A 13,524-nucleotide genomic window follows, 5' to 3' on the forward strand; every position below is an offset into this window, starting at 1 on the left:
TTCCTACGGGTGCTCCAATTTCCTCCCAGAGTCCGAAAGACATGCTGAATAGGTGCATTGGCCATTCTAAATTCTCCCTCAGCGTACCCGAACAGGCGCCGCCGGGGTGTGCTGAGTAGGAGATTTTCACAAGAATTTCATTGCAGTGTTAATGTAAGCCTACTTGTGACGGTAATAAATAAACTTTAAACTTATCTGATCTGCTGTTGAAGGGACATAGGAACAGAAGGAGGCCCTTCAGCCCTTTGAGTCTGTTGCGCTATTCAATTAGCTCATGTAAGAAGTCTCACAACACCAGGTTAAAGTCCAGCAGGTTTATGTGGTAGCATGAGCTTTCGGAGCACTGCTCCTTCATCGGGTGAGTGGGGCAGTGCTCCAAAAGCTCGTGCTCCCGAATAAACCTGTTGGACTTTAACCTGGTGTTGTGAGACTCCTTACTGTGCCTACCCCAATCCAACGCTGGCAACTTCACATCTCAATTAGATCATGACTCTATTCGCCTTATTCCTGATCTGCCTAATAAAATTCAATCAATCTGTCTTTTGATCTTTTCAATTCATGCCCACCCCCTGAGCAGCTTTTGGTGAAGAGAATTTGAGAATTTCACTGTCTGTTGAGTGAGGAAGTGCTTCCTGACCTCCCGTGAGAAGCCTGGTTGTAATTTTAAGCTTTTTCCACCTCATCCTGGACACTTCCAATCAGCAGCAATACTTTCTCTTTGTCTACTCCATCAACTCTTTTAATCATCTTAAATAACTCAGTTTGAAAACCCCTTAATCTTCAACACTGGAGGGAATATAAACCTCGCCTGTGCAACCTGTTAACAGATGAAGTATAAGGTGCCTAGGGCAGATAGTGTTGATGAGCAGATGACGGTCTATGTATTTTTTTGGACTCAACATATCGATTAGGATTCTCTAAAGTGATTTGGGTCTTTTTTGGACTCTTAACGGATATGAAGATAGAGCATGGAAAGGGAGTTGAGGTAAAAGATCATCCATGCCTTACTGAACATTGGAGTTGGGTGGAGGAGTCATGTAACTTACTCCTGCTCCCATTCCTTATGTTGTGTCTGGTGTACAGATTCATTTTCTGCCACATTATTAAGAAGACAGTACTGAGATGTACTTGATACAACATGGCTCCTTGCGCTCGGACAGAGAAACAGTATGTGGACTTCAGGCATTGCCGAGTGTTATCACACATTGCTGCGGCCAATTCATTGTGATGCTGCGTTCTCCCACGCTCACTCCCCCCTCCCACGCTCACTCCCCCCTCCCACGCTCACTCCCCCCTCCCACGCTCACGCCCCCCTCCCACGCTCACTCCCCCCTCCCACGCTCACTCCCCCCTCCCACGCTCACTCCCCCCTCCCACGCTCACTCCCCCCTCCCACGCTCACTCTCTCTTTCCCACGCTCACTCTCTCCCATTCTCTTTTTCTCTCTCTATCCCGCACTCTCTCTCTCTCTCCCGCATACTCTCTCTCCCCACGCACATTCTCTCTCTCTCTCACACACTCTCTCTCTCCAGCACTCTCTCCCACACTCTCTCCCTCTCTCTCTCTCTCCTGTACACTCTTTCTCTTTCCAATGTGATGTTCCCAATGTGACTCTCTTCCAGTCTCTTTTTCTCTCTCTCCTCCCAACACTCTCTCTCCTCCCAACACTCTCTCTCTCTGCCCCGCACACTCTCGCTCTCTGCCCCGCACACTCTCTCTCTCTGCCCCGCACACTCTCTCTCTCTGCCCCGCACACTCTCTCCCTTTCATGTACTCTCTCTCGCACTCTCACTGTCCCTCTCTTTCACCCTCTCTGTCTCTCTCAATCTCTCTCTCTGTCACTTTCTCTCTCTGATCCATGCAGACTCTGAGTTTCACAAACATTAGCAGCTTTCAAAACCCAAGGGACCACTTTTCATCAGTGACCATCCCCCACCCCCACAGACAGAGAGGCTAATCAACTGCATAAAGCATCACTATTAACCGAATCCTATTCAGAAGAAAATGTCAACACATGGGAGTGAGTCACGGGAGATCAGTCCGGAGAGAGAAAGCGCTTATTGTTTATCCCAGTTAGTCAAAGGACAGGAAAGGAAATTATCTGCCCCCCCACTCCCAGGTGAAGTCATTTATCGAAGCACAAGCCAGGAAGTGACCTCCTGGTCTCTTTGCTGAAAACTTTGCAGGGAACTTTTGAATCAACCACAAGTTCCAAATCAGCACAGACTGAATAAGGAATTAAACCTGCAGATCCACATCCAGCACCAGATTATTGTTACTTTAATACAGCTCCCAAAAATGATCATACAGACCTGATCATCTGCTTTGGTAATGTTGAGTGAGGGACATGGGGGAAACTCCTCTACTCTCCAAAATCCTGCTATGGGATCCTTTACATCCACTTGATTTAATGTCTTATCGGTTCTCTGAAGCCTCCAAATATAGAGTCATAGAATCCTACAGTGCTGAAGGAGGCCATTCAGCCCATCGAGTCTGCACTAACCACAATCCCACCCAGGCCCTATCCCTATAACCCCCATGCATTTTCCCTAGGTAGTTGCCCTGACGCTAAGGGGAAATGTAGCATGGCCAATCCACCTAACCTGCACGCCTTTGGACTGTGAGAGGAAACCAGAACACTCGGAGGAAACCCAGGCAAACACGGGGGAGAACGTGCAAACTCTGCACGGTGCAGACAGTGACCCAAGCCAGGAATCGAACCTGGGCCCCTGGCGCTGTGAGGCAGCAGTGCTAACCTCTGTGCCACTGTGTCATCCTTGCAGCACTCCCTCAGTAGCAGGCAGGAGTTTTGTGTTTGTGCTTCTGGAGCAGGACTTGAATTCATCACCTCCTGCCTCAGAGACAGGAGAAGCAATCCACTGAGTCACACAAACCCCTTCACCCAGCATTGGTCCTGACCAATTGATATATTTGATAGATCAATACTTATTGCTTTGAAGGAAGTGTCCATAAATTCATACTGAGGTATTGTTGAAGACAACACTGCCACTCACAAGCACAAAGTATTTCCCTTTCCCCAATGGTTCATCAATTTACGTTTTTTTTTAAAACATCCTCTGGTGGCAAGTTTTCTCCAATTTTCTGTTAATTTTTTTTAACCAGCTGCTGTTTCAGGAGGTGAACCCTGGGGTGCGGTTTGAATACACCATTCGCCGAGATCTGGACCACGAGAATGAAATTCAACCACCGGAGTTTTTCTGGCATTACGGCTTGTGGACAGAGTGCACGGCAACCTGCGGGGGCGGTGAGGAGATCAACACTTCTTTTTGATTTGATTTATTATTGTCACACGCATTAACATACAGTGAAAAGTATTGTTTCTTGCGCGCTATACAAAACATACCGTTCATAGAGAAGGAAACAAGAGGCTGCAGAATGTAGTGTTATAGTCATAGGTAGGGTGTAGAGAAAAATCAGCTTGATGCAAGGTAGGTACATTCGAGCGTCCGAAAGCTGCAGGGAAGAAACTGTTCTTGAGTCGGTCAGTCCGTGACCTCAGACTTTTGTATCTTTCACCTGAAGGAAGAAGGTGGAAGAGAGAATGTCCGAGATGTGAGGGGTCCTTAGTCATGCTGGCTGCTTTGCCGAGGCAGCGGGAAGTGTACACAGAGTCAATGATGGGAGGCTGGTTTGCGTGATGGACGGGGCTCTATTCGTGACCCTTTATAGTTCCTTGCGGTCTTGGGCAGAGCAGGAACCATACCAAGCTGTGAAAGAATGCTTTCTATGGTGCATCTCTAAAAGTTGGTGAGAGTCTTGGCTGACATGTCAAATTTCCGTAGTCTTCTGAAAAAGTAGCGGCTTTCGTGGGCTTTCTTAATGAAAGTGTTGGCATGGGGGGACCAGGACAGAATGTTGGCGATCTGGACACCTAAAAGCCTGAAACTCTTGACCATTTCTACTTTGTCCCCATTGATGTAGACAGGGATATGTTCTCCACTACACTTCCCCCTGAATAAACCAATGCTAACTGTCAGACTTCTGGATTTGCAGGGGGCGCGGTGGGGGGGGAAGTCAAAAAAGATTTGAATTTCTATAGCACCTTAGGATGCGCCATGCTGCTTCACAGCCAGTGAAGTAATTCTTGAAGTGTGGTGACTTGTTGTGAAGTAGGAAACATGGCAGCCAGTGTGTGCACATCAAGATCCCACAAGCAGTGTTCATGACCAGATCATTCTTTCTCAACAATGTTGGGATGAGGGAAAAACATTGGTCAAGACTCAACTGGCTCTGACAGAGAGGGCTTAGTGACTCATCCAAAAATCGGCACATATGACAGGACAGCACTCCCTCAGTACAGCACCAGGGGTATCAGTTCAGAGTGTGTACTCTCGAATGGTGCTTGAACCCAAGACCCTCTGTAGAAGACATAAGATTTTAGGAAAATATCCACCAACCATTTGAAGTCTTTTATAGGGTTGCTCACGTATTCAAAATGCTGAAATTTCATTGATGGCTCATTTGTTGCTGAAAAGATGCTGGTATTTTCCTGATTTTTCATTGGAAGAGGGGTCTTGGGCTCCAGTTTGTGTTCCGTGTTGAGTGAACCCTCTCCTTCACTAATTGGAGTTATCGCCGCAGTGTCCTGCACTGAGACACGTGCAGGAGAATCACAGGAAAGTACTTTTCAGAGGAAAAAGCCGGTCTGTGATTTTGTGTGTAAGCTTTTCATTGTGTGTCCAAGGAAGGCAGCCAGACAGTAATTGGGTATAAAGTTAGACAGGTGCTGTGGAGTTTTGTGAGGAAAGCGAGAACTTTGTACAAACTCCACATGAATAGGGACCAAGATGAAACAAATGGAAGGAACTGGCTGGATGGAAACCTTGACCTTTATCCATCCTTCACGTATACAACATAAGGGACAATTCAGCAACAACAAACAATACATCTTTGCATTGTATCCAGTGATAATTGGTCTATAATGAACAGCCAGACATGTGCACAATTTGACCTAAACCATGCTAACAAGTGTGTGAACACTAGTCAAAACTGTTTGCTACGGGACTTGTAATGACTTCAATCAGGCCAGTGTGGTTGGCCTATTGGAATATGAATTCCCTGATTAAGGAGCCACTTGATGGGCCAATCAGGGAATCTATTTCTTATATTTTACCAGGAGTGTCAGTTCCTCTGGCGTTCCTGAGGGTAGACTGCTGACTGCGAGCACTCTGTGCACTGCTGTCGGAATTGTAAATATAGGGATTTTCCACAATTGGTAAATCACACTGGTTTTCTCAATGGGAGTTTCAAAACGAATCTTCCACGCTCTGTGCACCGCAGAGTGCACTAGTGTAAATCCTGCTGAAAACCGGCCTCCCGATCACTGACCAGCCCTGTGACCCCCACATTGCCCTCCCAACCCTCCACGGCCCGATCGCTGGCTCACCCCCCTGAACATGCCTCGACCCAGCCTGCCTTGATGTCCGACTGCCCCCTCCACCTCTGGCCCGATGCCCACCCCAATGGCCGGCTCCGATCCCTGGACTCTCCCTCTGCCACTCAGCCCAAATGCAGAGTGGCAGTGAAACCTCCCCACCCCCCCGGAGCACCTCCCAGTGTGTCCCCTGGGCATTGGCACTTTGTTCCTTGGGCAGTGCCAGGGGGTTCAGGCCTGGCACTGCCAAGGTGGCAATGCCCAGGGGGTATCCAGCCAGCCCTGCCCGACCCTCTGAGGCCTCAGTTGGCCCCCCCCACCCCCCCGCTTCACTCCAAGGGCGTTGGGCCACCAGCTCCCAGCAAGTGGAGAGCTATACTAAACCCCACTAGAGTGAACCACTCCAGGGGGTAGGGGGGTAGAGATGCCATTGGGCCTGGAGATTTCAGTCCCCGGCCCACTAATGCTATTTAAAATATATGCAAATTAGAATTTTCATGCATTATGCAGCTCTTCGCCAATTTCCAGCTAGGAGCTGGAGGCGTCAGAAACCTGGTTGTCGGAGGTATATGGAGGCCATGCTGCTCAGCGGGGAGCCCAGGAACTCAACTCAAGTCTTCCGGCCCACTGCACACAAAAGCAGTGCAGCAGGATGGGAGAATCACCCCCCAAGTTTCCCCATTACTCTCCCTTAACTGACCCCAGAATTATTATTTCCCCTCAATCTTTACCTCATAGAATCATAGAATCCCGACAGTGCAGAAGGAGACCATTAGGCCCATCGAGTCTGCACCGACGACAATCCCATCCAGGTCCCATCCCCATTACCCTGCTAATTCCTCTGACACTAAGGGGCAATTTAGTATGGCCAATCAACCTAACCTGCACGTCTTTGGACTGTGGGAGGAAATCAAAGCACCCGGAGGAAACCCACACAGACACGGGGAGAACATGCAAACTCCGCACAGACAGTGACCCGAGGCTGGAATTGAACCCGGGTCCCTGGCACTGCGAGACAGCAATGCTAACCACTGTGCCACAGTGCCATCCGAAAGATTGTTCGAAGTGTTGATTGAAGTGGAACAGAATTTGGTGCACACGAGATCGAGACACACGTTCCTGTTTCAACCTTGTTTTAAAAACTCAAAAATAGCAAAGTAAATTCGAAAATCAGGATTAAAATTTGTAAAAAAATTTGTTTGTTGCACCAACAGCACAAGCACCCGAGTGAGGAGGGGAAATGATCAGAATGCTTGCATACCAAACTCAGTATTATTGTTGTTCCAACACGGGTCAAATGTGTTACTGGATCCCACTTGTATTCAGTCCCTCAGGCTGTTGGTTTGGTTTTCTGATCCTCAGACCTGAGATTTCAAGCTTAATGCCATCTGCATTGGAGCTTTATTTCGAAAAACACCAAGAAGCTCAGGTTGCGCTGAGGTTGTTGGTATAAAGGCTCATTTCTTTCTGCTGTGGGTGGTCAGCTCTGTGGCATCTATCACCTTTTCTCATCAAGATTGGCAAGTCGTGTAAGGAAATACCTTCTGTTTAACAGAATGCAAAAACAGAATGGGCTTAGGCTGATAATGAAACCGTTTCACTCTCCAGGGACACGTAGTACAGAAATTCTACCTCAGGGAGTGATTCTCCCATTCATATGTAACTCAGCTGTCTTAACACGGTGATTATAGCACCAGTCCAGTCTACTGGGGGAATGTTAACTCCTTGACCAGACAGGGAGGGGTTAAAATGAAACAGGTTAATTTTCCAATACATTCAACAACAGTAGCTTATGTTCCTGTAGCACATCTAACAACCTCAAACATCTTTAAGCATTTTACAGAAGTGTCATCAAACAAAATGTACATGTGCCATGTAAGGAGAAATGTGACCAAAAGAGAGATGTTTTAAGAAGTATAAGTAGGGAGGTGGAGAGAATCATAAAATCCTGCAGTTCAGAAGGAGTGTAAGAAGTCTCACAATACCAGGTTAAAGTCCAACAGGTTTATTTGGTAGCACAAGCTCTCAGAGCCTCAAGCTCCTTTTTCAGGTGAGTGAGGAGTTGTATTCACAAACAGAGCACATACAGACACAAGCTCAATTTATAAGATAACGGTTGGAATGTGAGTCTTTACAGGTAATCAAGTCTTAAAGATACAGACAATGTGAATGGAGAGAGGGCCAAGCACCAGTTAAAGAGATGTGTATCGTCTCCAGCTGGGACAGTTAGTGAGATTTTGCAAGCCCAGGCAAGTCGTAGGGGTTACAGGTAGCATGACATGAACTCAAGATCCCGGTTGAGGCCATTCTCATGTGTGCAGAACTTGGCTATCGGCTTCTGCTCAGTGAGTCTGTGTTGTCGTGAAGGCCATCTTGGAGAACACTTACCCAAAGTTCAGAGGCTGAATGCCTGTGACTGCTGAAGTGTTCCCCGACTGGTGATTGTCAAGCGGTGTTCATTCATCTGTTGTCGTAGCGTCTGCATGGTCCCCCCAATGTACCATGTCTCGGGACATCCTTTCCTGCAGCGTATCAGGTAGACAACATTGTCCGAGACACAAGAGTATGTATCGTGTACCTGGTGGATGGTGTTCTCATGTGAGATGATGGCATTTATATCGATGATCCAGCACATCTTGCAGAGGTTGCTGTGGCAGGATTGTGTGGTGTCGTCACTGTTCTCCTGAAGGCTGGATAGTTTGCTGTGGACAATGGTCTGTTTGAGGTTGTGCAGTTGTTTGAAGGCAAGAAGTGTGGGTGTGGGAATGGCCTTGGCGAGATGTTCGTCTTCATCGATGACATGTTGAAGGCTCCAGAGAAGATGTCGTAGCTTCTCCACTCCGGGGGAGTACTAGATGACAAAGGGTATTCTGTCCACTGTATCTCATGTTTGTCTTCTGAGGAGGTCAGTGCGGTTTTTCGCTGTGGCATGTCAGAACATCGATCGATGAGTCAAGTGCCATATTCTGTTCTTATGAGGACGCCTTTCAGCGTCTGTAAGTGTCCCTTACAATCCTCCTCATCTGAGCAGATCCTGTGTGTATGGAGGGCTTGTCCGTAGGGGATGGCTTCTTTAATGTGTTTAAGGTGGAAGCACTTCACTGTACCACAAGCCCACAGATAACCTCACGATGCTCCATTTCTCCAGCTTCCACCCAATGATCATGAAACCATTGCTGGTTGTTATAAAAAGCCCACGTGATTCACTAATGTCCTTTAGGGAAGGAAATCTGCCGTCCTGACCTGGTCTGGCCTACATGTGACTCCAGAACCACAGCAATATGGTTGGTTCTTAACTGCCTCTCTGAAATATCCGAGCAAGCCATTTATAGGAAATTAAAGGTGGGGAACAAATGGCAGCGTTGCCAATGGAACCAACTTCTCTTGAATAATTTTCTTTAAAAATTGGAGTAGGTTCACACCAGATGGAAACTGGCACTATCTCCTAAAATAAGTTGTTCCAATCTCAACACTTCAATAAGCAAAATATATTCACTAATTTCAACCGGACAAATGTGAGGTAATGCATTTTGGAAGGCCTAATACAGATAGGAAATATACAGTAAATGGCAGAACCTTTAAGAGCATTGATAGGCAAAGGGATCTGGGTGTACAGGTACACAGATCACTGAAAGTGGCAATGCAGGTGGAAAACATAGTCAGGAAGGCATACAGCATACTGGCCTTCATTGGCCAGAGCATTGAGTTTAAAAGTTACCAAGTCATGTTGCAGCTTTACAGAACCTTACTTGGGCCGCACTTGGAATGTACTGTTCAACTCTGGCTGCCACACTACCAGAAGGATGTGGAGGCTTTGGAGAGGGTACAGAAAAGATTTACCAGGATGTTGCCTGGTATGGAGGGCATTAGCAATGAGGAGAGGTTGGAGAAACTTGGTTTGTTCTCACTGGATTGATGCACGTTGAGGGGAGACCTGATAGAAGTCTAGAAGATTATGAGGGGCATGAACAGAGTGGATAGTCAGAGATTTTTCCCAGGGTGGAAGAGTCAATTGCTAGGGGGCACAGGTTTATGGTACAAGGGGTAAAGTTTAAAGGAGAAGTACGAGGTAGATGTTTTACACAGAGTAGTGGGTGCCTGGAACTCGTCGCCGGGGGAGGTAGTGGAAGCAGATACAGTAGTGATTTTTAAGGGGCGTCTTGACAAATACGTGAATAGGATGGGAATAGAGGGATATGGTCCCCAGAAGGGTAGGGGCTTTTAGTTCAGTCGGGCAGCATGTTCAGTGCAGGCTTGGAAGGCTGAAGGGCCTGTTCCTGTGCTGTAATGTTCTTTGTTCTCCCCTCTCTACCCCCAAATAAACTAAATTCAATAGATTTTTCTCCAATTCTCCTGGTAAAAGTGTACTGGCTGTAATGGAGGAAATGATCTCTGAGCAGTTCCTCACACTGTGAGATTGTGACCTGTTAGGAAGGCGGTCAAGAGTGAAAGGGCAACTCAACGTGGTCCCTTCTCACCCCCATCTCTTCCTGACCCCTTTCAAGGACAGAATTCTCCAAGCTCCCTTCCCCACTGTGGAGCTTCCTCTAGCGTCTTTGCCCACCACCATGTGCGAAAACTTGAGCAAAAAAAAAGGACTTGTTTCTATCCCACGAGCGTAGCTACGCAATTGTCTAGTTGGAAGAGGCAGGAAACGATAGTGCAGGCTGTGAGAACAGGAAGCAGGACTGTGATTAACTGACTCCAGACTCAGTTGACACGGTGAAGATTCTGGCTGTGAAGAGACCAGCCCCACGGTAATCAACAAAGAAAATGTTCTCAACTCCTGAACCCAGAGAGTAGTGAGAATGCGGAGCTCGCTACTACAGGGAGTGGTTGAGTCAAATGGATAGATTTAAGGGAAAGCTGGGTAAACACGTGAGGGAGAAAGAAATAGAGGGATATATTTATAGGATTAGATGAATTAAGTGGTTTATGTGGAGCATAAACTCTGGTGTGGGCTTTGATGTTTACAGCAAGGAGAATTGACTATAAATATAGGGAGGTTATTGTTATGGTTGTACAGATGATGAGACTACACGTGGGTTACTGCGTGCTGTTTTGGCCTCCTGACTGAAGAAAGGGTATAATTGCAGTTCTCAGAAGATTTACTTGACGGATATCTGGGCTGACAGGTTGTCTTGTCAGGAAGGACTGGAAGATTGGGTCGGTAACTACTGGAGATTAGAGGAATGAGGGATGATCTTAAAGTTTATTTTATTAGTCACAAGTAACGCTTCCATTAACACTGCAATGAAGTTACTGTGAAATTCCCCTAGTCGCCACAGTCTGGTGCATGTTTGGGTCAATGCACTCAACTAGCATATCTTTCAGAATGTAGGAGGAAACCAGAGCACCTGGAGGAAACCTACGCAGACATGGGAAGAATGTGCAAACTCCGCACAGCGACCCAAGCCAGGAATTGAACTGGGTCCCTGGCACTGCGAGGCATCAGTGCTAACTACTGTGCCACCCCATCTTATTGGAATATGTAAAATCCTGTGGAGACTTGACAGGGTGGATGCTGAAGGGTGATACCCCTTGTGGGAGAGACAAGGACCAGAGGACACTGTTTAAATATAAGGGGGGGGTCTCCCTTTTAAAACAGGGGTGAGGAGAATCTTTCTCTCTCAGAATCGCGAGTGTGTAGAATTCTCTTCCCCAGAGAGTGAAGGAGGAAGGTCATTGAATATTTTTAAGGCTGAGTTAGATAGGTTATTGATTAACAAGGGAGTTAAAGGCTGTTAGGGTGAGACAGAAAGGTACAATTGAGGCCACAATCAGATTGGCCAGGATCTTATCAAATGGCGGAGAAGGCAAGAGGGGCTGAGCAGAGGTCTTTGAGGTTTACAGCATGGAAAGAGGCCCTTCAGCCCAACTTGTCCATGCTGACCAGATTTTACCACTGAGCTAATCCCAATTGCCCGCATTTGGCCCAAATCCCTCTATTCCCACCTTATACCCATGTAACTGTCCAAATGCATTTCAGAAGACAAAACTGTACCTGCCTCTACTACAGCCTTTCGGGCAGTTCCTTCCAGACACCACCCGCTGTGAAGAAATTACCCCTCTGGACCCTTTTGTATCTCTCACCTCTCACCTTAAACCTACGCCCTCTAGTTTTAGACTCCTCTACCTTTGGGAAAAGATGTTGATTATCTGTGCCTCGATTATTTTATAGAATGGCCTATACCTGCTCCTAATTCATATAGTTGGGGCCAAGTAGCCTATTTCTGGAATCTAATTTATATATAATTCTATGAATAATGCAGAGCCATATTCCATAAAGGATTATTTCTGAAATCAATTCTTCAAGATATGCATGAGGATTTGCCCTGCATAAATCCTAAGGGTTTAGGTTTTTTGAGATCAGCTGAAAGCGCTGACACACTGGAGCAGCATCGAGCGAGACGGTGCAACCTCAGGGTCAGACCTTCGCTGAATGCTGTTAAAACATGACCTGCATTCCTGCTCTGTTACGGTGCTGTAGTGCCTGTGACACACTCAGCCGATTCCCTCCTCTTTCTATTCCAGCACCCTGGGACCATCTGCTAATTTCAAATACCCAGTAGGTGAGATTCGGAATGCCATCGTTCCTTCCTGCATCCTTTGAACAGGAATGTAGAAGCCTGGGAGTCACCGTGCTGATATTCCTTGGCCGAATGATAATGTGGCCGTACAAAGTTCCTCTGCGGAGTTAATAGGGGCGGCACGGTGGCACACTATTAGTGGTTAGCACTACTATTCTCACAGCTCCAGAGATCCAGGTTATTTAATTAGTCACAAGTAGGCTTACATTCACACTGCAATGAAGTTACTGTGAAAATCCCTTAGTCGCCACATTCTGGCACCTGTTCAGATACACTGAGGGAGTATTCCCAGCTTGGGTCACTGTCTGTGTGGAGTTTGCACATTCTCCCTGTATCAGAGCAGGTTTCTCTGGGTGATCCAGTTTTCTCCCACAGTCCAAAGATGTGTAGGTTTGGTGAATTGGCCGCACTAAATACTCCCTCAGTGTACCTGAACAGGCGCCAAAATGTGTCAACTAAGGGATTTTCACAGTAACTTCACTGCAGTGTAAATGTAAGCCTGCTTGTGACTAATAAAATAAACTTCCTACTTTGTCCAGACTTTAATTTAAGATAAACTGATCAAAATTTTCATTTAAAGAGCAGAGATACGCACATTTATAGTGTCTCAGGATTTTCTCAAAGTGTTTCACAGCCTGTGAAGTATTTTCTTGAAGTGAAGCCCCCACCCCCCCATACTGCAGTGTAAGAAAGGTGCCAATAATTAGTGCTATTAAGCAGCAGTGAGATGAATGGCCAGACGGTGGAGTGTTCGATGGGATGATGTTAGATAGCGCACTGGGAGAATGCCGTGGGATTTTTTTTAACTGCAGAGGGCAGGCGGGTTTGCCTAGTGGACACAGGCACCAAGGTTGGTAACGGCACCCGGAAAAGCCAGATAGTTCATTGGTAGCAGAAAATAGAATCATCTGGCTGAGGTGCAGTCAGAACATTTCATCTGAGGTTGAGACAGAAGCTGTAAGAATCATTATTGATTGAACTGTAATTGTTTGATGCACTAGTGACGTTCTGAGGAAGATTTATATCCCAGCGTGGCTGTCCCCTCCCTGTCAATCTCTTGTTGCGTGGTTCCTGAGGGTAGGAATTATTTACCACCTCCGCAATGAATTCAGTCAGGATTAAAGTCATTATCAGCGCAGGATCGATTTAAGAAAAGCTTAACAACTTTTCCTAGCTGCTGACCCTGAATTGATTTTCTGAAGAAAGCCCAATTCAAGATGATGAAATGAAACTAATCACTTTTAATACATCACTTTGCATCTGTGTCTTTTCTGCCTTCTTCCTAAACTTTTCACTCGCCCTACAACTCCTCCCAGATTTCTGCACTCCTCCCAGTTCTGGCCTCTTCCTCACTCTCCTGTTTTACTCACCACCCCACTGGTGACCAAGTTTTCACCTGCCTGGACCCTACGTTCTGGAATTTCCTCTCTGCACCTTTCTGCCTCTCTATCTCTCTCTCTCCTCCTTTAAGACGCTCCGTAATACCTACCCGTTTGACGTAGTTTGATCATTTCTGTACTGTCTTCATGTCATTCAGCA

General features: G+C 46.7%; 1 protein-coding gene across 1 annotated transcript in view; it reads left to right on the plus strand.

The window, feature by feature from the left end:
• LOC145359437 (A disintegrin and metalloproteinase with thrombospondin motifs 7-like) overlaps positions 1-13,524 on the plus strand; it is a 200,857-nt gene that overhangs the window by 113,944 nt on the left and 73,389 nt on the right. The window contains exon 16 of the mRNA XM_080213985.1: positions 3,124-3,265. Coding sequence (XP_080070111.1) covers positions 3,124-3,265 — 142 coding nt within the window. The remainder of the gene's footprint in view (positions 1-3,123; positions 3,266-13,524) is intronic.

Source organism: Carcharhinus amblyrhynchos, chromosome 28, assembly GCF_965287045.1.
Source record: "Carcharhinus amblyrhynchos chromosome 28, sCarAmb.v2.hapA, whole genome shotgun sequence".
Taxonomy (NCBI): Eukaryota; Metazoa; Chordata; class Chondrichthyes; order Carcharhiniformes; family Carcharhinidae; genus Carcharhinus; species Carcharhinus amblyrhynchos.